The 27,623-nt window shown below is 39.9% G+C and overlaps 3 protein-coding genes across 13 annotated transcripts; all 3 read right to left on the bottom strand.

Annotated features, from left to right (window-relative positions):
* Nucleotides 1–129: 129 nt before the first annotated feature.
* On the bottom strand, nucleotides 130–9,226 carry LOC137123974 (tensin-4-like). Of its 2 annotated transcripts, XM_067498487.1 has the most exons (14): nucleotides 9,129–9,226; nucleotides 7,866–8,136; nucleotides 6,881–6,961; nucleotides 6,454–6,790; nucleotides 5,946–6,271; nucleotides 5,766–5,861; nucleotides 5,520–5,651; nucleotides 4,532–4,624; nucleotides 3,914–3,991; nucleotides 3,769–3,831; nucleotides 1,581–1,752; nucleotides 1,425–1,493; nucleotides 1,026–1,055; nucleotides 130–827 (listed from the first exon to the last, which is right to left on the bottom strand). In XM_067498487.1, the coding sequence occupies exons 2-14, from the start codon at nucleotides 8,113–8,115 to the stop codon at nucleotides 695–697; spliced, it is 1,860 nt and encodes a 619-aa protein (XP_067354588.1). In that variant the 5' UTR covers nucleotides 8,116–8,136; nucleotides 9,129–9,226; the 3' UTR covers nucleotides 130–694. The 2 variants fall into 2 exon arrangements, with proteins under 2 accessions (XP_067354588.1, XP_067354589.1); XM_067498488.1 differs by lacking the exon at nucleotides 6,881–6,961.
* A 2,723-nt stretch (nucleotides 9,227–11,949) lies between these two features.
* Nucleotides 11,950–14,484, bottom strand: LOC137124539 (C-C chemokine receptor type 7-like). The gene is made up of 3 exons (XM_067499609.1): nucleotides 14,374–14,484; nucleotides 13,577–13,626; nucleotides 11,950–13,379 (listed from the first exon to the last, which is right to left on the bottom strand). Exons 1-3 carry the CDS (start codon nucleotides 14,387–14,389, stop codon nucleotides 12,324–12,326), a joined length of 1,122 nt encoding a protein of 373 aa, XP_067355710.1. The 5' UTR covers nucleotides 14,390–14,484; the 3' UTR covers nucleotides 11,950–12,323.
* A 1,728-nt stretch (nucleotides 14,485–16,212) lies between these two features.
* LOC137124032 (SWI/SNF-related matrix-associated actin-dependent regulator of chromatin subfamily E member 1-like) lies at nucleotides 16,213–27,505 on the bottom strand. Of its 10 annotated transcripts, none has more exons than XM_067498623.1 (12): nucleotides 27,369–27,505; nucleotides 26,349–26,399; nucleotides 25,749–25,792; nucleotides 25,335–25,439; nucleotides 24,401–24,481; nucleotides 23,942–24,073; nucleotides 23,564–23,735; nucleotides 20,268–20,342; nucleotides 18,625–18,797; nucleotides 18,420–18,521; nucleotides 17,515–17,782; nucleotides 16,213–17,404 (listed from the first exon to the last, which is right to left on the bottom strand). In XM_067498623.1, the coding sequence occupies exons 2-12, from the start codon at nucleotides 26,353–26,355 to the stop codon at nucleotides 17,199–17,201; spliced, it is 1,365 nt and encodes a 454-aa protein (XP_067354724.1). In that variant the 5' UTR covers nucleotides 26,356–26,399; nucleotides 27,369–27,505; the 3' UTR covers nucleotides 16,213–17,198. The 10 variants fall into 10 exon arrangements, with proteins under 10 accessions (XP_067354724.1, XP_067354726.1, XP_067354723.1 ...); XM_067498625.1 differs by having other exon boundaries at nucleotides 27,375–27,501; XM_067498622.1 differs by lacking the exon at nucleotides 27,369–27,505 and adding an exon at nucleotides 27,157–27,333.
* Nucleotides 27,506–27,623: the final 118 nt, after the last annotated feature.

The raw sequence follows: 27,623 nt of genomic DNA, 5'->3' as shown, positions 1-27,623 counted from the left end.
ATGCCTTCCCTCATGCTTAGACAAAGGCTTTGATGGTGAACGATAGGCCATAGTATTCTGCACCACTTTCACACATTCGGCTTGTGCAGCTCAGTCACGAACATTTGTAAGCAGGCACACATTCACCAGTTTTGCACGTTTATTTTCGTGTGTGACACTACGGAAAAAGAGAATACCAAAAATATACAGAGGATAAAATGTTTACACTGCACTAAAATAAATATGTTCTGAACTTTACAACTGTGGTATCTGCAGTGCTTTGAAATAAAAGGACATCATATTTCAGTTTCTTGTCTTCGAATTCCCCCTGAATATAATCCACAGCATCAGCGAGCGCAGATTCCAGTTTGATTGAGAATTGGATTAAGAATTAGGACAAGCCGCAGTCCCCCGCTGGATTGTAAAACTTGATATGACAACATCTTCAAATTAAATCTGTTTTCTATATGAAGCAAGATTATTAATGTGTAGTACTGGTTAGATGTTATTGTAACAGTAGTAGAAACCATATGTATCATGTTGGCTCCTTGTCTGGCATCTTCCTGTTGACAGCTGTTCAGTCATAACATGTGATCGTGTTACGAGTCTGCCTAGTCCACAGTGGCCACCACAATGGGCAGGAAAGTACAGTATACTTAGACAGACAGTATAAGAGTGGCTGTAGAGCCCCATGTTGTTGTTGCTCTTTGTGTGTCTACGTCTTCGCTATGGCAACCTGGATGGCCTCAACGACTTTTTTGCAAGGCTGCAAGGGGTCGTATTCTGCAAAGACGTGGCATACGTTCTCCGTACCGGCCTCTCGGCCTTTCGCCACAAAGCCAAACATCCTTTATGGACAAAGGGACGATAGATTTGGTTAGATTTGATTCGACTCCGCGCCCAAAAAAAAGGTTACAGGAGGATTTTTTTTAAAAAATAATGAAAATGCAAGTGAAAATTCACTATGGATCTTTGCGTATCCAATTCACAGTTGTCAAACAGAACATCAACGTGACGTGAGCAATTCAAAATAGTCATAACAATACCTTGCACCAAAACTGGAACCTTTCACCCACCTGTGAGACACAAAAACAAGGTAAGGTAAGGTAAGAGCTCCTCTCATAATCTACATAAACCACTAGATGTTTTCCATCTCAGACCTTTAGTCATAGCACAAACAGCATAGCTCTAGGTGATATAACAAACTTGATGACTCCATTAAGTTTAGCCGTTCAAGAGTCTTGAAAGTGTGCGTGCTGGTTCACCGTCCTGGCTTGTTGGTTCACCATTATTTTGACACATGATCCAAAAACCCTTATCCAACACAGTCCTAATGAGGTGATTCAATACTGTTTCTGTTACCACATTGAACATCGTACAATACCGTTACCAACACAAATGCACTGATTTTCCAAATTAAATGGTTTGTTTGAGCCTACACTCACAGTCGATTGTCGGGGTCTTCACCACAGTAGCTAAACAGGTGAGAAGGGTAATGGCGCCTGAAGAAAAGCCTGTGAAGAGATCATTATATGGTTAGAAATGCTTAGTCTTCACTAAACGTTACAAGTAAAATCTCAAGTCACAGAATCATTTCATACTTCCTGTTGATATCCGTCAGTGTTACACCTTTCGAAGACACCTTCAGGTTAACTGTAGTTGGTGTAAAAGAGCCTGGGGCCATATGTAGTGTGGAAGACACCCCCTTCTGCACTGCACAAGGGCCCGTCAGCATCTCAGTGGGGACAGCATTCAAGTAGAGGAAATTGCAAGCTGTAAAAAAAAGACACAGATTGTGATAGTTTGATAAGAAAGCTTGAATGTTCACACATGAGCACGACATGAGCATGACACCGTGTGTGTGTGTGTGTGTGTATTTTTACATTTAATTATTTTATTTATTTATTGAAAAATCAAAAATTGATATTTCTGCTTCACAAAAGTATTGAGATGCTTTGCTGTGGTTTCAAATTGTGGTCAGGTGCATCCTGTTGGCTTTGATTTTTATTGAGACGAGTGTAGAAGTGGATAGAAAATCTAAAACACAGTAAAAGGTGCAAAAGCTGATACTGTGTGAAATCTTTCTGAAGTGGCTGTAGATCCAACATACATGTCTATTTAGTGTTTAGAGTAAAGTCTGTAAATACACTGTTCTGTACTTTTAGCGACTTGAAAAATATTCCCTATATCTTTGTTGGTCTGTGGTGAAAATTAACAAAAACCTTTCTTCAAGTACTTTCTTTGAAGTACTTTACTTCCTCTCTATGTTTTTTTAACATTTTCTATTTTATGGCACTATGTCGTTTAGCTTTAACATCTGTCCTCACAGAATATACCACCTTATTAATTACCTTCTGCGTAATATTAAAAAAGTAATAAGTCACGTCAAGCAGCTACAATATAAAGATAAATAACAACATTTGGATTATATGGTAACAAAATAATTAGACAGGGGTCTTGTTGCTTTTACCTAAGTACAACTTTGAATGCAGGATGTATTGTTTTTACCATGAACTACTGCTACTTTAGAAGTGGTAAGTAACTACGTACATTTACTCACTTATTGTACTTAAGGTCACTTTTGATGTATTTGTACTTTGGAGTATTTTCATTTTATGTTACTCCACTACAATATACTGCATTAGGGAGATAGTTACTAGTTACAGCTGACAGCTTTAGTAGATTTTTGCGGATGTTAATGGTAATGAAAAAATAACCAACTAATACTGTAAACGGTGATGTTTTGTTATGGATTATACATCCAGCAGGACATAAAGTTAGTTTCACGTTTACCAGCAGTTGTTTTTTGTTCTTTTAACTTTATTTATCGAATGCCATTTAACATAATTTTTTTAATAGTTTTTTTTTTTTTACTATTTCTATTTCTTTTTATAGCAACGTATCCTTCAGCTTTAACATCTTTACTCACAGAATATACAACTTTAGAATAGAATACATAGCTTACATCTTATCAAGTAAGTACGCGATATGCACTTAACTTAAGTACTGAGCTTGTGTACTTTTGACCTGTTGGCTAATACTTTTTTCATCATTGTCAGTTATATACTTTAGCTATTACTCAAAGTAATAAACTATGTATTAGATGTTAAACGCTGTAAAAAGTAAGTGAAGGACTGGATGCCTGGTTAAGCCACATCGTACATAACAGGAAAACATACAGACTTATGTATCAAGATTATTGTTACACCTGTGGAGCTTTTCCAGCCAATAAAATATAATGTTTGCTTGGAGAAAGGCCACTTTGTTGTTTGACCAGCGCAGAAGATAGCAAGAAAGCTAATACCAGACCTGGCCTGGCTTCAGGTAAGGACATTTATTTTACTATTATGCAAAAATGCCCTGGTTCAGGACTTGAAACTGGAATGGAAGCATCTGGCTCTTTTAGCTAATTAGCTAATGCTACTGTTAGCATTTCCTGCATGGCTGTGAAGAATACAAGAGATGAAGTTCAATGTAATTTAAAGTCATTTTCTTACTTACATGCACTTTCCCAATAGTTATGTATTACTTTTGCTTTGTTGTAAAAATAGAAAAGTAAAAAAATAAATAAAAATAGAAACTCAATTTATTTAGTTTTTGTGTTGCTTAAACGTGCTGTCTTCATTTATTTATGATCTTTGCTAATTATGCTCACGCTGTTCCCTCTTTTTTTTTTTCTAGGCAGGAGGCACTTTACCAGCATTACTGAGGTAAGTGAAAGTAAAAGTACTTCGAAGCCTGGTATAATACACGGTTGTAAAAGCGAACGTCTGTGGCACGTTGTCTCACCTGTTCTACTCTTGTCCTCTGATCCTGGTTTATCATTTGACCTCTCTTCTATTGTGGGCAGATCTGTAAAGGACGAGAGATGGTGTTTTAGGTTTTTCTACCAAAAACACACAAAAAAACTACGTCAGTATAGGGAAATACTTACCCTGAGAGCGGAGCAGTAATTTGCAGGGTAAAGCATAAGCAGAAATAATGTGCTGGTAGACCAGGGCGGAGAGGCTACCTGCAATGGTAACACAAAATCATAGCATTTGTAAAAGAAAGAAATCAATCTGAACTTGTTGAAGTTTTTAAAGTATGGCTTTTATGATATGTCATCGTGGTTTGTTCATTTTATCCATTTAGTCTAACATTCAGTGCTGGATCAGTTCAGAGTTTTTAAAAGTCTGGGGATTTTTCTCGTGGGATAGATCATTTTAGGCGGCAGTATATATATATTTTTTTTTCTCATGTGGGGATTTTTTTTTTTTTTTTTTCAGATTCAGATTGAGTTCCACATTTCATTTTCACTGCTCTTTATCTCAGTAATGAAATTAAGGGCAGACTTCTTTGGAAGCTGGTGCTCGCCTGCTTCTCGTGCTTCACACCCACAGGCTTTTTTTTTTTTTTTTTTTGTCTGCCCTGAGGACCGACACGGCTGACTCAGTCCTGGGGTGGCAGACAATCAGCCAGGACGTGCATTTGCACTGATGAACTTAAAGGAAAATAGATTACTTGTAGATGTGCAACATTGTGGATATTGTTGACATTTGCGGTTACTTACCAAAGTATGGTTCGTGTGATGAGCCTTTGATGCGTACACCCTTAGCTGATGATTCAATGAGGAAGTGTCTGACAAGATCTGAACTGCTCTCCCCTGTTATTATCAGAGGACAAATGTCAAATATATTGGTAGATATAGGTGACAAGATGAATAAGAAAATAGCAATAGATTTATAAAACCCATGATGGTTCGGTTATTACTGTATTTTACTGAGTTTAGATTGAAGAGTGAATTTGCATAAGAGAAAAGTCCTATAAAATTGTAACTGTAACTAGTCGCGATGCAGGATAAACCGTCCTTGCTGCCAAATGTTTACAATGAATCCCACCATCTCAACAACTTTACCTTTGGACATCTGGCACATTTTTATTCAATTCATTGAGTTCTGTATGTTACTGTACATGATGCACAGACTGTACACAAAGACAGTATATAAGTGTCTTCATAAAGTATCTGCGATAAAATCACTTAGTCTCCTCTTCAGGAATGACTATGGATCTGTCTTTCATAATAGTGTCATGAGGACCTCTCCCCCACATGTCTTCTATATCCTGCATTCTTATAAAAGTAGAAAAACACAGACAAACACGAATCTGCCAATGACGTACATCTCCAACTTGTTTTGTGAGTGAGGACCTTTTTCTCTTCTTTGACTGCTTAAAGTTCCATAAACAGCTGGTTTCTTTTGTTTACACAGGGTTTGCTGTGGGTGGAAAAAACATCAGCGCTGTCTCCTGCCTCACCACAGATAGTGGGATGTTTGTCAGACAGGCCCATTCACATCAGCGTAATTGCTTAAGTAAGTCTCTGTGCTTTTCACGTCTGTGGTACAGACGGATGACGACAACAGCCGTGTCCTACACTGTGTTTTTGAATATGGTAGTAAACCTTCTTTTTCGTGTGATGACAACTGCTTTGGCATTTCAGAATAGCAGTTACTGTAATTCAACGTATTATCGCGAAGCTGCGCTGATTAGTAAAAGTTAACCTGGGTAAGCTGTGGCGGTGAGGCTGGTTGGCGATTGGTCCACCTTCATCGCCAGGCCGAAACTGCCTTTGTAGGTGGTGCTGTCTCTCACCACAAATGTCCCTGGTTCCTTGTCCTTAACCAGGGCTTCAGCTAAAATAAATGAGATGTCAGAACATTTTTGTTAATCAACTGTGTGCGAACTTGTAACTCCCCCCCCCCCCCCCAGAAAACTTTGTTTCACCAGACTTGTTTTGAGATTTTCACCTTGTGCTCTGTTGATATGTGGACGGAACCAAAACTTTGAGGTGTCCATGACGAATTTCATTGAGGGCTGACTGCCATTGAAATGGGCCTGGAATCCTGATTAACCATAAACAGAGGACACGTGTTCAAAATGTGCTTGACGCTGGAATACTAGACTACTTACTTACGCCCGGGACTCACTGTGAGGAGATGGTTTGGAGGAGGACACAGAGATGGTCTGCATCAAGTCAGTGTCTGGCTCAGGGGAATGTAGGTCCAGATCTGGCTGTGGTTCACCATTGATCAGCAGTACAGGAATATCTGTCAAAGACCCAGAGAGTGAGGCAGGACTGCTCTGTGCTCCTTTGCCGTGAACCTCCTGCATATGACCTCGCTTTGTCAGAGAAGGTTTGTCTGGGCCATGCCTGTTATTAAATGGCCTTGTTCTGCACCCATCGAAGGAGCTGGATATGCCAGTAAGTATGGACTCTGGAGAGTCAGCATCTTCACTGGCCAAGGACAGGGTGCTACAGAGAAATAGAAAAGGTTGCACATTTAAATATCAATACCCTGTATTCTTAGTATCGCTTTTTGTTTGTATCAGTAAATATTAGCTTTAACTGAATAGGAAAGGGGGAAAAAAATCTAGTACGTGGCCTCTGTGCTGTTTTGAAGATGCACATTATAGATGCAGAGCTGTTTGTTTTACCTGCCGAGGATGTAACTGGTGTCTGAGCACGATGAGGTAGAGAGGAGCGAGGCGGCACTATTTCTGTTGGAATGGGACAAGCGCAGGGATCCTTGGGAAAAAGCTGCGTCGTGCTTTGTTACTGGGTTTCTTCGGTGCGCACTCCCGAAGGGCAGCGGAGGCAGGGAGGACGTGGGAGAGCAGGAGAAAACCAGCGTGCCATGGGGACTGCAGCTGAGACTGCCGTGTGCGGGGATGGGTATACTGGGGGACGGGACCAAAGTGGGCAGGCTTCGGGTGGAACATCCTCTGGGTATCAACACGCAGTGGGACACGTCTTCTTCTGGGGAATAGTCATCTGAGGATCAAGTCTTAGTGTTAGCAAAACACAGAAGCCGCGTGTTGTAGGAAATGTCACATAAGGTGTCAAACTGTTGCACATTCTCACTTTGCACGATTCGTATATTGTTATAGCTCATAACATATTTGACCTCGTGCTTCGGGTTTTCTGTCAGCAGGCTTGCTCTCCCTATGTAAACACACATAATAAAGATATTCATTGTTTTGTGCAAGTAGTTGCACAAAAAAAAAGTTCATGCCGTGCTTTTCAATGAATGGTTTAAATTGTGAATTACTGCTATTCCAGTTAGTCATCTAGACCAGTCACAGCTTGTTCTTGGGCAGAAAATCTGCCTGCTCCTGTGTCTTGATGGACACAGAATGTGTTTATGCTGTCAGGAAAACACTGAAGCGGGTGCTTTCTTCAAAGTTACATAATAAGGACTTATGTCTTTATACTGTACGATAGAAAAATCTGTCAGACTTGAGGTCCATACTGTGGTGATTATTATCATATGGGAAATACAGTATTTTTTAACAGTAGGAAAGATGTCCTCTGATATCTCACCAGTGTTCGGTAAAAGTTGTTTTCCTCTAAAACACACAGAGCTCAGTTTCACAAAACACCAACCTTTTTTTTTTAAGAAAAAGAAAAACAACAGGAAATCCTTTTCTGTGCTTTGTTGACTTTTATGCACACTTTTGGATCAGAGCAGGTCAGAGTGAACACACTGCTGTACCACCCCACACGTGTCTTCTCTATTTCATGTGCAGGGCGTTGTACTAGTCTGGGCTTTAGTCCCAGAACAGCCCGTGTGGTGCAATTACCCCATGTTTGAAAAAAGAAAAAGAAATAAATAAAACTATCTGAAAAAGGATAGGTACGTTTCCAAAGCCCCAGGCTATGTGTACTGTTTTATGGGAGTTGCTATGGTTTTACTGTGCTCTCTGTCACACCTCTGCAAGTTGCAACCTGGCGTCTATTGCACTTTATTGACCTTGTACATATTTTTAAGTTTGAAAAGAGAAATTCAAAGTCTGAGTGCAAACTAAAAAGAGCTTTGATGCAAAGTGGCTTTACAGTTTTACTGTACCTGAAGGAGAGCTGATGCACGAGGGACTCTTAGGCTGAATGGGCTCAAATGTGGGATCTAGTTCCAGGATGAGCTGGTTGAGATTATCAATTGAAATGTCGAGCTCGTCGTCATCGAGGTCGGCGCTGGACTTTTTGAGACTGGGATGTGTCGTGACTGTTTCCTGTGCTGTTTCCAGGCGAACAGTCTGACCCACTCTCAGAACATGATTGGGAATCGGGTGAGAAAGGCCTTTAACTGCAGGCATCATGTTAGGAGAGCTCACAGTTTTCTGCGGTCAGCACAAACATAAGTACAAGGGAGAGACGTCAGTTAACATATCTTCACAAGAATAACAGCCACACAATTGTACTTTTTGCGGAAGTAACAGGTAAAAGGCTTCTTCGACCTTTGCACTGTGGCAGCTGTGAAATTGTGATCACAAATATTCTTCAGAACTTTTTCTAAAGTTCACGACTGTTGACTGTAACTCACTGATTGCTGTAAAACCTTCACGTGACTACACATATGGAGATTCGCTTGAATGAGGCAATACACACCTCCAGAGTTTTCACGCTCATTAAAAAAAACACCAATTGTGTAACAGTGCGTAAGCCAGTACGTGTACCGCAGATTTTTCTGCGTTTCTCAATCCGTGCATGACCACTTAGTGAAAAATGACACAGGCTATACTTAAGTGCTGATATCAGCATGAATAGTCTCTCAGGAAGGGTGTGTAATATGAGGTATAATCCGCTCACAAAGTGTCTCCCTCTCTGCTTCAGACAAGGTGTGGTGCTCTCTGAGTCACTAACGTGACTCCTGGTTACCTTGGCGACGCTAGTGTTTTCCTACAACAGCCAAGGTTTTTGATAACAGTAGTATTGCAGAAAGGGGTCCGCAGACAGAATTTTTAACTAACTATTGTGAAGCACGCACTAAGTTCCAGGCTATTCACATTGGTCATTCACAAAATGTATCGCAGTGAGGCGATAATGGACACAGTTTGCAGAAATGCAATTTTTGAGTGTTTTAGTCTTAGAAAATCAGCAAACATTTGGAGCATTACAGTTAGTTTTACCATACATCTGCTTTTATGTTTCACTGCAATAAAAGCAATAAAACACAGGTTTAAAATTGCCTTAATAATAAACAAAGAGGACTTTAAAACATAGACGTACTGTCAAGATATTTGTTCAAAACTGCTCGTACGTTGACCAGCTATCAGATATCAGATAACGTATGTTGTATTATATATGTTAATGTGAAGAGACATCATCTTACCTTATTGTCTTCTGGTCTTCTAGTGCTGTATTTTTGCCTCACACCCAGGCTGTTCACTGCTCTACTGACATGTCTTTCATGCCTTTATTAATGAAATCCCAACCCTTTTTTCCGTTAACCCTATCAGCAACGAGGATCACTTTTCTCTTAGGCTCCAATCTATGATGTCATATGTGTGGTGCAAAGTTTATTTAGGATGAGTATGCAAGGTTATGACTGATACAAATGTTGCATCACCTACACGTACATGTTGTTTCAGAGCATTATTTTTAACCATACAGGGTCTTGTAAGGATTATTAAAACCATTCGTAGATTGTTTTCTGTGTTCAATTAGTATCTGTCAGATTTTGTTGCTAATGTATGTAATAATGTATTTACAGAGTATTTTTGTTATGTTACAGCCTTATTCCAAAATGGATTCAAGTTCATTATTTTCCTCAACTTTCTACAAAAAAAAAAAACAAACCCATGAAAGAAGTTTGTTAGAAATCTTTTATGAAATGTTTATTCAAAATAAAAAACGAACAAAATCACATGTTCATAAGTATTCGTGGCCTTTGCCATGACACTTAAAATTGAGCTCTGGTGCATCCTGTTTCTTCTGATCATCCTTGAGATGTTTCTAAAACTTGACTTGAGTCCACTTGTGGGAAACTAGGTTGATTAAACAAGATTTGCAAAGGCACACACCTGTCTATATACTGCAAAGTCCCACAGTTAACAGTGCATATTAGAGCACAAACCAAGACATGAAGTCCAGGGAATTGTGTTTAGACCCCCAAGACAGGATTGTACAGAGGCACAGATCTGGGGAAGGGTACAGAACATTTCTGCAGCATTGAAGGTCCCGATAAGAACAGTGGCCTCCATCATCCATAAATGGAAGAAGTTTGGAACCACAGGACTCTTCCTAGAGTGGACCAGCCAAACTGAGCGATCGAGAGAGAAGGGCCTTAGTCAGGGAGGTGACCAAGAACCCGACGGTCACTCTGAAAGAGCTCCAGTGTTTCTCTGTGGAGAGACAAGCTTCCAGAAGAGCAACCATCTCTGCAGCACACCACCAACCAGGCCTGTATGGTAGAGTGGTCAGTAAAAGGCACATGACAGCCCCCCTGAAGGACTCTCAGACTATGAGAAACAAAGTTCTCTGCTCTGATGAAACAAAGATTGAACTTTTTGGCCTGAATGCCAAGTGTCATGTCTGGAGGAAACCAGGCACCACTCACCACCTGGCCAATACCATCCCTACAGTAAAGCTTGGTGGTGGCAGCATCGTGCTGCGGGGATGTTTTTCAGAGGCTAGGAACTGGGAGACTAGTCAGGATCGAGGGAAAGATCCAGACTGAGGTCCAGAGCGCTTTGGACCTCTCAACAGCACAACAAACGCTAAGAAAACAGCCAATATAGCAAAGGAGCGGCTACAGGACAACTCTGTGAATGTCTTTGAGAGGCCCAGCCACAGCTCGGGAGAGATCTGAAAATGGCTGTGCACCGACGCTCCACATCCAACCTGATGAAGCCTGAGAGGCCCCCGAAAATAGGCGTGTCAAGCTTGTAGCAGCATAAGACTTGAGGCTGGAAATGGTGCTAAAGGTGATTCAACAAAGTATTAAGCAAAGGCGCATGTCAAACTGTCCTTGAGCAAGACACTGAATCCCGACTTAGTTGCTCCCAGTGAGTGTTGCCTCCCCCCATCGGTGTGTGAGTGCAAACGGGTGAATAAGAAGCAGTGTAAAACATTTGAGTATCAATAGGTAGAAAAGCGAATTTGTATTATTATTATTTATTTAAAATCAAAGCATAAATCTATGAAATGTATGTTAATCAGTGAGTCGAAATTCCTCTGCTGACATAAACTGGAGTTACACATTTGGCATTTAATAATCCATGTCAGTGTATTCTGGATGTTTTGTCCTGCTTAAGTCCAATAAGCTAAGGCAGAAAAGCTGAGCATAGTTGTATTTTAATACAAATCGAGTTTGATCAATCAAATAAATAACCAATGTGCACTTGGTACTTAGCTTACTGAAGCAAACATAAACCACAGACATAATGCGGTAAACCTTCCGTTAGTATCAAACTCAACACTACAGTAGATACATCTTTCCCCAGAGGATCCGAGGACATACTGGATCTATTGGGGGGGATGAAGTGCACCTTAAACTTGAACTTCTTAGTGGTCTTTATCAAATCAGATAGATGTTGGTTAGAATTTCTCATAATTACTGTTGGCCACATGAAGTTTCCCTAAGAAAAGTCTACAAATGTATAATTCAAGTAGTTAACACTTAACAGCACAGGGTTTCGGTGAAATTCAAGATTCAATTTCAAATTCTTATCATTACATATGTAGTGAGTCTGATACAGTCAGACTGAACTTGCATTTATGACTTTTAAACTATTAAGCCTTTCAGGTCTTGTGGTTGTTATGCACTATTGATTTCTTGTTCATGGTGCCTTGGCTCAGATGGTTACTATTATTATTACTACTATTATTATTACTATTGTTAATGCTTGTTTTCATTTCTGATGTTAACATTCCGATGTTTATTTGCCATCTAAATTTAAATAAGTAATCTTTCTAAGAAGGGCAGCACAGGGCAAAGACATAGAGTGGTTAGCAATGTTGCCTAACAGCAAGAAGGTCCTTTTTTTTTTATGGCCTTTCTGTGCTTGCGTGACCTTTCTTCCCCAGACCAAAGACTTTTTAAAAATGAATTAGTGGGAGTGTGAATTGTTTTTTCTCTCTCTTTGTGACCGTTAGATCGTATAACTTGTCCAGGTTGATTTGGCCTTTTGATGTAATTACAACAAGTGAAGTCAGGTTTGGGGAGTAAATTTATTTTAATATGAGTTGCAAATAGCATGCAGTACAGAAAAGAGTCAAAAACAATATAGCACAGTTCTTTCAGTTAGTGTAATGTACATGACTGAATGCCTTTCAGACTGACTGAGCAATGCAACTTTGAATTTATACAACTGAATAATGCCTTGTTTAGTCATAACTAATGAGAATAAACACAATGCAGCAACAACAGCAACAAAAATGACCAACGAAACCCACGCAGCTGTTATTTATAGTTATGATCATTGTACTTGCGAAGTATGTTCTTCACTTGCAACTTTTACCCAAATGTTCAGCCGCCCACACTGGTCTCCAGGTGTGGACGGCTGTTGTCCATAGGGAAAAGGCTTTAAGGAGAGAACGTGGTGGTTGTCTCTGTGTCCGTGGCTGCGGAGCTCCTCCTCCTTCCACAGGTATAACTGAAGAACCTTTCCTGGCTCATGCAGCCAAAGTCTTTCAGTAGCTTTAGAAGGTCATGGCGAAACTTTACACCGATGAAAGCGTAGACAAAGGGGTTTAGGCAGCACCTCAGGAAGGCCACACATTGGGTGACATCAGTGGCATAGAGAAGTATGTTGTCATAGTTGCAGTTCTTGGATCCCCCTTGTGCTGTGTCAACTGTGGCCCAAAATAGGACCAGGTTGTAAGGCACCTGGCAGACCAGGAAGACCGCTACCACTGCGAGAATCACCTTGATGGCTTTATTTCGTTCAAAGTTACGAGCCTGGCAAAGGGTCTGGACAATGCTGCTGTAACAGAAGCTCATGATCAGGAGTGGAAGGATGAAAGCCAGAACAATCTGACTCGCTTGGATGCTGACGCGGAACGGGTCATAACCGCTGGAGTAAAGGGTGCAAGTTTTATTGTTGATGGTTGTGTACTTCATTTCTGGAATTGAGAAGATCAGTGCCATCACCCAAATGACAGCTGATGACACCTTGCTGAGAAACACTGCTTGGGACCGGTGGCGGTGAGCGGAGACAGCTTTGGAGATGGCAAAGTAGCGATCCACGCTGATGAAACAGAGAAGAAACATGCTGCAGTAGAAGCTGACCTTGTATATAGTGTGCATGGCTTTGCATGCTCCCAGACCCAGTGCCCAGTCTGCTATAGAGTTCGCTGCCCAAAAGGGGAGCGACAGAGCAAACAGGAAGTCAGCAAAGGAGAGGTTGAGCAGGTACACATCCGTCATGGTCTTGAGGCGCTTAAAGTAGAAAAAGGTGAGGATCACCAGGAGATTCCCTGCCAGCCCCAGAATACAGATGATGGAATAGAAGGTAGGGATGAACCAGGAACGGAACTCGCGGTTGGATGCTTTCGTGCACAGTACAGGATAATCACTATAATCCGGAGAGTAGTATTCCGAAGTGTTTACAGTGAAATTCTCGAATTGACACAAGCAGGACTGTAATCAAAGGCAGAATAAAATGATAAGTAACAAGTTTATTAAAACAAGCAACTATCACATGTTTAAGGTACTTCACTGCTGCATGACCCACTTTTTGGTGCACCGTTATTAAACGCTTTCTTAGAGGAAATGGTGCTTAAGTGGATATAGCTGTGGTTAGTTAGCTGAAAGTGAACATTAAAGTGTTTTCTCACCTTACAGTTCAGCAGCAACATCAACAGAGTTGGCAGAAGGTTGTGGAGATCTAGAGAACAATGAACCACATTTGTCAAAGTTCAAACACTGCAATAGTATGATTTTAGTATTTTACTTCCATCGGTACTGTTTTAAAAGTGGTAGTGCTCTAACCTGTGGTCCTTAATATGGGTCACAAAATCCTGAATCTCACTTCCTGTATTTTTAACAGACCCTATGTCTGCACACGTCTGTACCTGGTACAGACGTGTGCATGTTTTTCCAGCTTGCAATCCCCAAGTCTGAATATTATTAATTTTGTTTAATAAACTATACAGTCACTGAAACTGTTAAATGTGATTTATTATATTTCAGCACAGTCTGTAGTATTAGTCATATAACTAAATATTGATAAAACTAATTTGCAAAAATACCTTTGCATTTAATTGCTCTTTTTGATACTAATGTTAGTCGAGGATTACGATTAGAGACGTGGATTCCTAACTAATCTAACTAATTTCTAATCATGAGTTGCATACACATGATTTCACACATATATGTCTGTGTTAAATTTGGTTATCACAGACTTAATAACTTGGTATTCGAGTGAATAAGTCTCCCTAATTATGTTCTTATTGGCTGCAAGCAACATTTTTTCAAATTGACCTCAGACACGACTGTGGTTTTACTTGTATTATTTGTAAACATGATCAATTTGATTTTATTATTATTTTACTTAATATAAAAGCAATTACTGACTACAAACACGCACACGGAGCACATCCTTTTTAACTATCATTGTTAAACAGGTACTCACCGCTGACAGAAGTCATGTTGCCTACGAGTAGCACTCTGTAGGTGAAGCCACTACACACAGATCATCTGAATGCCTGTGTGCGGTGGTGGTTCCCCTTGTTTGAATGAAGAAAAAAAAAAACTGTCTTGCTGAAACCTTTTTTTTTTCCCTAAACCTCATCTGTCACGTGAAATCACCATAAAAATCTTAGGCTCGTACGAAACTACTAAAATATGAACAGAAGAAAATTTGAACTCTTAATTAAAAGAGGTCATTTATGAATTAATACACCTATAGCTACTGTCACAAGTTAACATAAAATACTAACATAGGCACTATTGTGATTCAGAACATAAAACTAGACCCACTTCCAAGGAATATTATATATATATATATATATATATATATATATATATATATATAACGTATATTATACTCCAGTATTCTGAAATCAAAAGACAAGGAAGCATAAACAAATCATGTCAAACTTGACATGTTTCTTTTTATTAGATTTGATAGGTTTGATTACATTTCAGGTATTTTATGTGCACTTTTGTGAAAGAGACTACTTGAGAAGAAGCAGAGCATGAGGTGAAAAATTGTTTTATGAATTCTGGGTGTTGTTTGATAACCAGTTTATTTCTGTCACTTACAAATCATAACCACGTGTTGCCGTCAGTAGCGATCTGACAGCGCTCAGCAGCACCACTTATACACTAACGGGCCACTTCGTTAGGTTCACCTGTACCATTTATTGCAATCCATGAATTCTTTTATCACATTTACAAGGTTATAGTCTCTCAGTTAGGTAGTTTCTCCCCTCATTCTTTGAGGGTCAGTACAACTCTAATACCCACTGTGACCTCAATAATGAACACATAGTAGATCAACACCTTTTGGCAGATTTAACTTAAAAACACCAAAACATTTTTCAAGTAGAATTTACCTAATATGGCCAGTAAGTGTATATTGACTTGATGTCTATGTATTAATTATGTAATTATTATGTATTATGTGTTATATCTTATTACAAGCCATCCAAGCTTGTTAGATTTTTATTTTAATTGTATGTTTAATACCTAAACTGACCTTTAACCCTAAAACAATGCAACTCTTTGTCATGACCATAGTAACACACAGGATTTAACTCATAGGTTTATTTCCATTGTACATTTCAGGACATGGTACTAGATAGCTACTGCGACCTTTGTGGAGCTACCCTTTTGCCCACTGACTTACAAGATCTGCACAGGCTTCTGCACACCTGTAGCTCTGCGGTTGTGGTTTTTTACTTTCACTTAAGGCAGCGCTAACCACACGGTACAAAACACGGCAAGTTGCAATACAGGTCATATCGTTCACATTTAAAATAAAGAATTAGCGACTGAAATTATCACATAACTAGAGTCTTTAACCGTACACACAATATTGTTCACGTCTCTTGTAAGCTCTATGTTGCTTTGCTACAGGTAGTAATGTTGAACTTGGTGAAAAGCACGACCTAATACCCAAGAGCAATACAACATTTGCATTGAAAACAGGAAATCTGAGCAATTCCTTCTCTTCTTAGCCACTTCCCTTACCTGTACTGTGCAAAGGACAAATATGATATTTGCAAACACACTGTTTGCAACAATAAATGTTTGAAACAATAAATGTTTGATGCATACCAGTACTTTGATCATTTTTATGTACCATTTCAGCTGGAGTTATGTATACTGTATTATGAACAGATTACAAATCCCCCTTTTGCTAAATCCTGTAAAAATCACTTTTATACTTTGGAAATTGTGCATGTTTTTACTGTAAATTTCGACTAAAACATAGTCATCTTGTTAAATGGGAAACAACTGAAGTGGATAGGGTAGAAAAGTTTATTGGTATAAATATGCAAAAGGAAATTCATTCAAGACTGCATGTTTATGAATGTTTTTCAAGCCGTTTTGTGACAACATGAAAGTCCATGTTTAAGCGAACCTCGTTACACTGTGTACACAATTACGGTACATTTATAAGGTTTCTTTTGAAACATTTTCATAACACAGAAATGTTCTAAGCATACTGCTTTTGATTTGATTGACAGCTAGCAAACTTGAGAACACTGGTAACTGAGCATTGTACGGCACAGATAGATCATTTGATATTCATGGATGGACTGGGCTGTGCCCAGGACAACCAATATACAAGTCGAATAAAAATGCTGATAATAAATAACAGAAATTACTACCACTACTGACTACAAACTCCTGAGGAAATACTGTCACTGTAATACTGATACAGAGAGTAAACAAATATTCTCCTGTCAAGGAAATGGTCATTCGGCTCCATTCTTCACTATGCAAACTTTGCAACATGCAAAAATAACAATTAAAGCAACAATGACACTAGAATACAAAGGACAAAGTTCAATTTAACACTAAACAATGTTTGTTTCATGAGACAGTTTTTTTTCATATAACCAGTCTTCATTTGCGACAACCTGGTGTTTGCCAGACATAATGCTATAGATATGTATTAATACGTGCTGACAGGGCCTGTTTGGGTTCTTTCAAATGGCAATGAGGACTACAGGGGATTTAATAGTGCCTTCACGTGGACCTTTGGGGCAGCCATTCATTTTAGACATGGCTGTTGCTTTATTGGCTTCAAGTGCTTTAGATTTTCTATTTATTTCTATTCAGCACACGTCTGTCATCTTTGCCTCAGCCTTGTTAAACAATAATCCCTTTTAAACATTCTTCATAATCTTTGACAGACTGAGATGATAATGTGCAATACATGGTATTAGAGGATGGTATCGGGAGGCCAGCAGATGTAAAGACGGCCTTACAGTTCAGGCGTCATACTCAGTGGGCTGCTCTCGCCCTGCTAGACACCTCTGATGGTTCAATATTTGTGGCATCTTCTGTCTGAGCAGAGGTGGTCTCAGAGCCTGTGTTACTGTCACTGGTTCCCTCCTCCATGGCTCCCTCGGGGACACTTTCCTTATCTTCTGACACCCCTTCCTCACTGCCCGGATGAGCCTCAAGTTCCTCTGAGGCTTTAAGCTTCCCTGAGTTCAAGAAAGCATAAGAAAATCACAGTTAAAAGGTAAAAATATTAAGTTCTGCAAGAGAGCCAGATAGAACCGAAGCCAAAAATAAAGGTACAGACATGGCTCACCTGGTGTTTCTGTTGTGTGGGATTCAGTGTCCTCTCCTTCCTTGCTGCTGCTGCTGCTTTCACCCATAGAATTCTGTTTGGACTTGTTACCGTGCGTTGCACAAATGTGCTTTTCTTCTTCTGCTAAGACACAGGTTGGGGCTTCTCTGGCACCTCGATCTCCTGCATCCTTCTCCCGTTCTGCAATTCGTTTGCGAGCTACTTCTTCTGCTGCAGCAATCTCTGCAGATATCTTCTCCATATCCACTTCCACCTTCATACAGCACAGCTAAATAGTACAGTATTCAGGGCTTTAATGTGAAAAGGCGAAGATCACTTCAGCACTCGTCAGCATGCTGTACTTTTCAAATAAGAAAGCTTAATATTGGCTGAACATGCTTGTGCACGTTGGACATAAAGTAGCAAAAGTAACAACCTAATGTACCTAAATAATGTGGCTGAATGAGCTGAGTTACTTTCCTAACTATAACAATGTGTCAGTACATGTTAAGTTTTGATGCTATTTCTCAATCAGTGTACGGAAGGTATAAGAAGCACTGTAAAAGATAAATGGTGCCACCTATTGTAAATGGTGAGCAGTGCATTTACATTACGTCAACTTAGTCCAGTTGCCACTGAACAGCACCTTTGGGATCACCATAAAACTGGATAACCGAGAATCTTCAGAAATCCAAGTGCATCCAACTGCATATTATTGCATCAACAGTTATTACTGGGGCTGTGAATTGTACATGATGACAGCTACATGACTGCCAGAACATGTGGATGAAGTTAGCAGCAGCTATTGGCTGTGAGGCAGACAAAGGCGGGCACATACCCAAAATAACACACTGTACAGTAAACAGGCAGGCTGAAGCTAGCGTGCAAGTAAGTGGTGACCAAGCTCAATGTGAAAGATGCTGTACCCTTTTAAGCTCATTTGTGAAGGACTCTGTGGCTTCGATGAATTTTCTTTTCTTGTCCTGGTGGCGGTCTTCAATCTGAAGCAACTCTGCTTCAAGCTTTCTCTGTAACATGTGAAACACACGCACCGCAGTTGTCACTTTATCGACCAATGCCAAACGTAAGCCGACATCACGTGAAGATTAACAGACCACAACGCGATCACACCTGGTGTACCATCAAAGACTGGACCTGGCGTTTGAGGACTTGCATGCGAGCAGTGGTAACAACTGACCGCACATCTGGCACCACACTCTCACTGAGGATCTCGCTGATCAGACGGTGGTTGCGTTGGAAACGAGCCGCGGCCGAGTGCTTTATGGAAAACCCGTCATCATAATCTGAAGAGATAAAAAAAAAATTATAATAAAACATCGCAGTTGTTTTGACTGCCATGAGAATGATATTTTTATACACCTGTCAAACAGCAAATTCAAATTGTGTTACATAGTCCTTGATATTTAGAGGCTTTGGCAAACTACAACACAAGCAATACCAAATAAATAAATTATGCAAATACCGCTGTATCATGAGGGTATAAACATAAGGAGGATACTGCTCAATGTTTATACACAGTTAGACTTAAGTGTAGGCCATTATGTCAAAACACATCCTTTAGCAATGCTAAACTGTTATTGTTAGGTGAACGGGACAAGCGGTTAATTATAACCCACCGCATGTGGACAGAAGTTTCAAGACGTAGTCTGCAATTTTCATTCGTCAGAAAATGTTTGTCTTATGTTCTGTTATGTTTACCCCCTTTGCCATTTAAATACAGGATGATTGTGCAGGAAGGTAAAATCCAAATACAGTTCATCCACATTGCCCTAAGACAGTGATTATCCCTGGTAGTTTTTCCACACTCTGTGGTCATGAGGAATTAAGTTCAGGTATATTCAAATAGGATTTTTTTTCAAATGTACATTTATCCAATTTCTTTTGATAATGCATTAACATTTTAAATAAACAACTAGAATAAGTTTAACCTTTGACAGGAATTACTGTTTCATTTTATTCGTGTCAAAACATCATATTTCTCAAAATCCATTTGTCTTCATCTTTATATATCCACATCTGCACAGTTCAGCCCTTTCTTGTGCAACCGAGTAAGCATCCATCTGCGTACAATTGAAACTTTCCAGAGAGGAGAAACGAATCTCATCTGCCAAGGTGAAACTTTCAGGGTGTTCACATAGGGGCTCTGACACCACAACAGGAAACAGTTGGGGAGGTAATACTTTCCGACAGCAATGTGTGAGAATTAAACTTCTCTTTTTTTTTTTTTTTACAAATTCTGTAGAATTCGTCAATATTTCTCAACTGTCCCATTTAGCAAAACACTTTGCTTTTGCACGGTTTATGTTCTTTTAGGTTATTATGCTTTACAGATTGTGAGTAAAACCATGGTATCTCATGATGTTCTGATAACATTACACCAAGGACAGACTTACAAAAAAATACTTGGAATCTAGTTGAACTGCAGAATATAATCACCTATACACTTCTCACAAATGCTGATCCGATGAGAGATCCTTGATTTGTTTTTGAATGCATGTCTCTTGCAGCCACCTGACCTTTGTCTTTTGCTGCTGTTTAAACACAGAATAGGAGAATGGGTCGATGGGTGCATGTTACAGAAGAACTTCTTTAAGACGGTTTATTAATCAAGCGTAATCTTTGAATGTGTTGCCACTCGCTGAGCTAAACCTTATTTAATCATGCAGTGATGCAATGCAGTCCACTGTGAACATAACCCACTTGGATACCAGCTATACATTTTTATGGTTTGTTGGGACCCCAGACAAACATACATTTCTTGGCGTGGATGCAACTCTGATGTCTTCTTCTGGCTTGTGTATCTAATGTGTGTGAGTCAGGCTTAAAAACTAAGAATAAAAGGATGTAAAAGTTGGAATTATGTGTAAAGCAATGACCAAAATACACACAAAAAGTAAACTTCTACCAAATAATGACATGTTGTGTTACATACACTTCTTCTACCTGCATTATTTATTAATTCACAATCTTTTAGTCTCCCAGACCTTTATTAGGTGTAAAGAAGACCCGATTCCAACTATATACTAAAGAAGCACCTTAAAGTATCCAATCACAGAAACACAGTAATCAAATCAGTGAAAAGGATCACTTTGTCTGAACACGCCCATCTTCATGTTTGGGACATGAAGGAGACATTTCAATTCATTAAAAAATATCAAATCAGTGGATTAATCCAATATAATATCCATATAATGAAAACTGTGTACAGAACAAATGCAATGAATTGATATGTCAAAAATACTATAGACACCAAACAAAGACCAATAAAATATAATAAGTTTTAAGGAGGCTAGTTATCTCTCAATCCCCTGAAATGGAGAATATAAGCAAAGCTATGCCCCAGTACTACTCACAATACCTACAATTCCCTACACCAGCAGTCACTAATTGGACCCAGGTCCGACCCAGAGCCCTTATCCACACATTGAGTTTTTATTCAGTTTTGGCGGCGGTTACATTTCAACCGGTGACTCTTTTCTGACTTTTGTTTCTACACCGATACTCGGCAACAGGGACATCCTACCTGTCTCTGATTGGCCAGTACTCGCTGCCATCGATTTAGGCATGAGGACTGAGATTGGTCAGCCAATCATAGGCAGAGTAGTCACTGAATAGAGGCACGGAAAACCTGGATTTAGAGTAAAAACAGCGACAGTGACAAGTAAAGAAAAATATAAAGTGAGAAGTGGCAAAATTGCAACTACTTCAATATATATATAAATTAACTGTAACGTATAACTAAATTATTATACAACCTAAACATAATGATGCTGCGGACCTGTACATGAGGAAACTTTCTCTATCTTGAGTCATAATTCACTACCCGTCTTACACAATTCCAGCATAGCTGTCCTGGCCTGAGTAATATTCTAACCAAATAATTAGATACCTCAACTCAGTTCTCATAAACAATTAAACAGTATAAACACTAGAGAAATATACATGACATTACCTCAATGTTTGTAAAGTGAATATTAAAAAGCTACCCTTATTTTGAGCAATAAGTTGTGATCTCCAGCCCTAGGTGGAGATTTCAACACATTAAATGTCACAAAACCAGACAGAGGCCATATCATCTCTCTTGTCATTGAAATGAGCAGTCCACCATTGGCATTTGGCAAATTGTGCTTACATGCTCACTCATTCTTTGTTTTAGTTTTCTGCAGGTTTTGCCTATAAAGTGGTTCTGGAGAAAAGAGCTCTTTTCAAGACATAGTTGTGCTCACTCAAAATTGCAACACCACGTGTGAGTTCTCTGCATATGATGACTATAGAATTTTGCAGCCAAGCGCTAACATAATTTAGAATTTTACAACGGAAGATTCAAAGATTAAACTTGAGAGAATGTGATTAAAACAGAGCACGCCAGGGTCAACACGGAGTTAATATTGGAGAAACAAAAGAGCTCCCAGAGGACTGAGGAACCAGAAGGCCCCAAACATCTATTAAAATGGCTATTAGAGATTAGTGAACCCCTGGGGGAGGGAATTCTCAATAAATGCTCTCTGGAACTGATGTTATTAATTATAGAACATTACCTCAGATGCTGAGGAACTTAACGATCAGATTTGTTTACACGAGGAAGAATTGAAACAAAAGCTGGTTGAGGGCTTCAGGGATGTGGAAAAGTTAATAAAATTAACTGTTGTCAAATACAAAGAAATTGTGAGGCACCAAATTCAAAAATAAATAAAAACATTTTTTTTAAAAAACGGTAATTTCTCAAAGAACTTTTATGAAGATTAGTTATCTTTTTCAGAAGCACTATCCTTAGGGATAGTCAAATTAACTGTGTCCTGTTGTCCCAGGGACAGTAAAGACAACTCTTGGGACACACGGATTCGGGAGAATAAAGAAAGATGCCTTAAAGTGTGCGCATTTTGTTGAAAAGGTTAATCAGGGCAAACAAATAATGAAAAAGTATTTGTGTTCTGTCTTCACAGGATAACAAGTCTTTAGACAACACTGAGATTAGCAAATATGAAGACATACTTCTAGAGCAGCAGCATCTCTCTGCATGTATGAGCAAGGATGGAGCTTAGGCAAATTAGGCAAATTCTCTTACTTGAGCTGACAGTATCAGTGCTAGTTTGGGTACGAGTGAGAAGAGTTAACCATCAATAAGAGTAAATTATCAGAACACATGTTAAACAATCATAAACTTGAAGAAGAACAATAATTTCGGCTCTGCCAAGAATCTCCCATCCACCCTCACGTGTTGACGACAACAGGCATGTGGGTTAAACACCGCAATGTTAGCAAACCTAAGTAGATTGTGAATTTCCCGTTTGGATGAATAAAGTATCTATCGCTCCATCTGTCCATCTATCTAATCGTTATACAGAAATAGCTACAGCTTTTTTTCTATGATTTTGTCCACATAATTTAGTATATCAGTGAGGAAGAAAAAAAAAGAGATTTTTGGCTGTCAAGATGATGCGAGAGAAAAAATCTGAATTCGATTCTCTCTATTGTTGGCAGCCAGTTTAGCCTGGCATACTCTCCTTACAGTACACTTAATGTATTTACTTATTGTTGTGTTGTCATGTATGTTGTTCTAATTTTCATATGACTGTTTATGAGAATTGAGATATGGCTACTTTCATTTGGGTAGAATATTATTCTCTCAAGGGTAGGTGGTATCTTGGAAGTGTGAGGGAGAATGTAGGTATAATTGTGATTAGTATTTAGGCATAGCTTTGCTTTTATTGCTTATATCAATGCTATTTCTCAGCATAGACAAATGGTCAAAGAGACTGTGAATCAATAAATATTGCAGTCTGCCTGTCATACATTTAATACATTTACATACATATATACATTTGTCAATAATTTACATTTAAGTGTGCAGAGCTTCAAAGCAGTAATGGCATTTCAAAGGTATCATTACTAAAAAAAGTGGATGGCTGTGGAAGTGTAGGGGGAGGGAAAAGATATTAGTCTCTTATTTTGCAAACTGGCAGCTCTGTGTGCTCACGCTGTAGTAATTACAGCTCGGTCACAGTGTTCTAAACCTAGGGAGACAAAGCATTTAGCTAAGTGACCTTACCATCTGGATCGTCTGCTGGCTGAATACTCATGTATGGCTCGCCCTTGTCCAGTCTGGACTGCCTCTGACGGCTCTCCTCCTCCAGAGCTGCCTCGGCGCGGCTTTTTGCATTAACGTAGGCCAGGTAGGCCGGCGAGTTGTGATAGGCCTTCATGCTCTCGTTATACTCAATCTACAGTTGGAGAGATGACACGGAATGACGAGGAAACAGAAAAGGCAGACAGAACATGTGGACCCTCCTTTCTATCAACTACGACAAGATAAGCAACTGTTAGAAAGGAAGGAATGATGACTGGAGGGACCCACAACTGTTGGGAGACACATCTATTGGTCCCCCATTAGAAAAACCCCATAAACACCCCTTGTAAAACAACCAACCTTCTCTGCTTCGTAGTCATTCAAATAATCCTGTTTCTCCTCATCAGTGAGGTCCCTCCACATGCCACCGATTATCTTCCCAATTTCCCATAGCTTCAGATCAGGATTGGAGGCTTTTACTTGATCCCAAACCTGGTGATGAGAACCAGACATGGGTGTGGGGTTGGGCTGGAGGGGCTATAAGTGGTTATCTCTTTGCAGAGAGGTCACAAACCAGAGGAGGCCGTGTGCTTTAAACTCCATCTCCAAGTTGATAAATCCCACTGTGATGTCAACTGTCCTAGCTAAGTCCTGGCTTAATGTGGCTCCACACCTACCTTGATAAACAACTATTAGTGTCTGAAAGAAAATGTATGTCTTACTCTGAACTGATAGAATCCTAAAAGCAAAGCATCCCTGTCTTCCAGCAGAGCACATGATGATGATGCAAAAGGCAGCAATTGCGCACTGGTTACTTACCTTACGACTATATCTCATGTATGGCATCAATGGCTTATCGGGAGGCTTCGGTGGCTTTGGGATATTGATTCCAGATGAATTCTAGTAAAGAAAGAGAGTCACCTTAGGACATGCTTAGTGTTGATTGATCGGGTAACGTCTTAAACATTCTTACTGAGCTGGGCTGAGTATGCTTGTGAAACTATATGCAGATGCACGGTTCTGAAATTTGACATAAGAAGCAACGAAGTCCATTTTTTAACACTTGATTTGACTTTATTCAATTAACGACACTTTGAAATCAAGAACACCGCAGAGTACAATGGAATAGCGCTGACTGTGGAGAAAACAAAACAAAATAAGAATCTCACTTAAGCTGAGATTTACCCACTGTGAGACATAATGCCATTATCAGAGTCAGCCAACCACAGCTTGCATGCAGCGACTAAATTACTGCTCAGAAGCCAGAGCCATGCTGAGCTGCGAGTCTGTAATGCCATGGCAACACTGATGGCATGGGTTACTTAACATGGCTGACAGAAAAGCACACTTTGAAAGGCAGGTGGTACTCGAATACACGCAGATGGACTCTTTGCCAGTCTACACTGTGAGGAAGACGGCAGAGGGAGTTTGAAATGACACATACTTCAAATTCAGTCTCAGTAATGGAATGAGTTAGGTTTCTCATACCAACTACTCTGCAGCATCTACTCTTTTAGCACTGTAGATACAAAAATATATCTAACCTCATTTGCTCTGATCAATCTTTTGAAAAGCTCTAATGCTTGTAGTGTTAACAGAGGCTTCTACAGTGTCCTTCACAGACTGCACTAGCTGACTGTTAAGTGTTGTTTTGACACCTGATTAAAAGTAAACTGTTACCAATTGTCATTTATCCGCTTTCGTCCGCCTGACATTTTAGTTCACACCGTTTTGCCTATGTTAATATTCATACCATTACCCGACTGTTGCTGCTTTGGCTCCCTCCCAGTCTGTAGTTGTTGTAGGCCAGATGGCTGTAAGGGTTGTACCCCACAAAACCGGTAGTGTTGGGCATTTGCTGATGGAAACAAATGAGACAGAATGAGAAATGACATAAAAGAAGGGTAAAGGGATTAAGCCCAAGACAAAAATAAATCAACTAATCAAAGAAGCTGGGCGAACGCAAGTTAACAAAAAAATAAATAAAAACTGCATTCATGCAGGGGCTGCAAGTTAAGTATCTTTTCAGAAGCAGAAAAAATAGCTGGTCTCTCTAAAATAATAATAATAATAATAATAATTTTTTGGGGGTTTGATAAAGCAGAACTCATGCTCCAAACAGCAACATAAGCTTAACTTGGGATCCTCAGATAACAGGAATACTTACAGTTGTAGGGGCAGGGGGAGGGGGGGGGGCATAGGATGGTCTCTCTGTTATGAAAGAAAGAGTCCAAATCAGACAGCATCAGATTCTGCGGAGCAGCACAGGATTTCCAGTCCTTTCTACCAGTGATGCCTTCTTAATTTCTACTAGCTCCATAAGGACCATCAGTAAATTCTAATGCAGTCCAGCACAGCAGCACTTTCATTCATTTTAAACAAGGGGGGGGCAAAAACATTAGAACCACCCCTTAATAAAATGGACCCCTGTACAACACCACCCACTATGGCCTCAGTAATAAACACACAGTAATTGTCACCTTTCCGACAGCTTCAACTTAAAAACCGAAATCACAACCTTCTAAAAGTAGAATTCCCGCTAGCGCTGCTGGGTTGGATTGGATTAGATTCTGCACAGGTTTAGCAAAGGAAAGTGGCCAAGGGTGTGTTGCTGTATCACTGAAATGCTCTGTCAATAATTGTAATATTACTTCATATTGGCAATGTTGTGATTATATCGCGTGACTGTGAGGTGTCGTGTATTTGAACTGTTTTGCCTAGAAAATACTTAACATCACAATGAGCCAAAGTACTGCCAGTTCCTTACTTGACATCTCTCTAGTGAGAAGTGGGTGTCAGTCTATTCCAGTCATTGGCTCTGTAATAAACACATTTTATAATAGCAGAACATTTTAAATGGCTTCGATTAGAATACGTGTGTTGACAGGGTGGTTCACATACAGAACGAAACAAAGTGATGAACATGATAAAATGAGCACCGACGTTTTCGCGAAGTTCGCCTAATGGGCTACTGACCAGTGAAGGTAACGTTAGCCAAAGTGACAAGTTGCAAGAGATAGGAACAAAAGAAATGGTATCACTGACAATTGCGATTCATTCAATCTGATTCGAGATGGCATTAAAAGTCAAAGGAAATGTGACTCATGGGGTAATAGGTGAACAAAAATAGTTGATGTTTTTCATCAAATACCCACATCTCTCAGGGATCCATGCACGAACGGTAACGCTATCGGACCTAGCAAGCTACTGTTAGCTTGTATTCATGCTAGCTAGGAGCGGTTAACCTAGCTACCGTCGTTTGTTGCTTCGTCTTAGTTCTACGCGTAGTAAAACACACGCAATGTGCGTGAGATTACTTTAAATAGCTTTATTGTGCCGTCATGATTAAAACTATACGTGGGACAAATGTGACTAGCTAACCTCGCTAGGTTAACTGGTGTTGACGCTAACTTAACCTAGTTAACGTTAGCTAACCTCCATGAAGAGAACATGCCATTGCTGAGCTATTCTTAGCATGCAGCGTCACATCAAACCAACACGTCTACAGATATAGAAAATCCCAGAGACTTCGATGGTGACAAGCAAGCGTGACGGCTGACGACCAGAAAACTCACCCTGAAACCGTTAACGTTAGTCTCTAGCACAAGTGGTGTACGTTGTGGCTTTGGCAAGCAACGCTTGGCTACCACCTGGCTCAGACAAACAGTCCCCACAATACACGAATGAAATGGGGTCCACTCGTAATATTCCTGCAGAATCTTCCAGAATTGCACCCCCCCCCCCCACACACACACACACACACCCACACACACACACACACACCCACCCTTGCCTCATCACGGCGGAGCCTTGTCTCAGCGCTGATGCTCATCGCCCTCAGCTCTCACTGCAGCAACACTTGCTCGCCGAGACTGCAACAGAAACTTCGACCTCCTGAAAAGCATAGCCATTCTGAGGAAAAGAACAGCAACCCGCTGCTAAATACTCTCGTTTAGTTGCAGATGGGAATCGTAGGAAAATACTTAAAAAGTTAAAATAGATGGATGTGTGCACACATTGAGGGAAAAGGGTGACCTGCATT

This window comes from Channa argus, chromosome 3, assembly GCF_033026475.1.
Source record: "Channa argus isolate prfri chromosome 3, Channa argus male v1.0, whole genome shotgun sequence".
Classification (NCBI taxonomy): Eukaryota; Metazoa; Chordata; class Actinopteri; order Anabantiformes; family Channidae; genus Channa; species Channa argus.
This window is presented reverse-complemented; position numbering and strand designations above follow the sequence as displayed.

Excerpts from the sequence above, each read along its gene's own strand:
- LOC137124539 (XM_067499609.1), bottom strand. Across the intron at positions 13,380-13,576 it reads TGTTGCTGCTGAACTGTAAG|TCCTGCTTGTGTCAATTCGA; the intron begins GTGAGAAAACAC and ends CTTTGATTACAG.
- LOC137123974 (XM_067498487.1), bottom strand. The coding sequence starts at position 8,115 with ATGATGCCTGCAGTTAAAGGCCTTTCTCACCCGATTCCCAATCATGTT. Across the intron at positions 6,272-6,453 it reads ACCAGTTACATCCTCGGCAG|CACCCTGTCCTTGGCCAGTG; the intron begins GTAAAACAAACA and ends ATTTCTCTGTAG. Across the intron at positions 1,494-1,580 it reads CTGACGGATATCAACAGGAA|GCTTTTCTTCAGGCGCCATT; the intron begins GTATGAAATGAT and ends ATCTCTTCACAG.
- LOC137124032 (XM_067498623.1), bottom strand. Across the intron at positions 24,074-24,400 it reads ACATGAGATATAGTCGTAAG|GTTTGGGATCAAGTAAAAGC; the intron begins GTAAGTAACCAG and ends TCTCATCACCAG. Across the intron at positions 17,783-18,419 it reads TCACAAATGAGCTTAAAAGG|CTGTGCTGTATGAAGGTGGA; the intron begins GTACAGCATCTT and ends TGTACTATTTAG.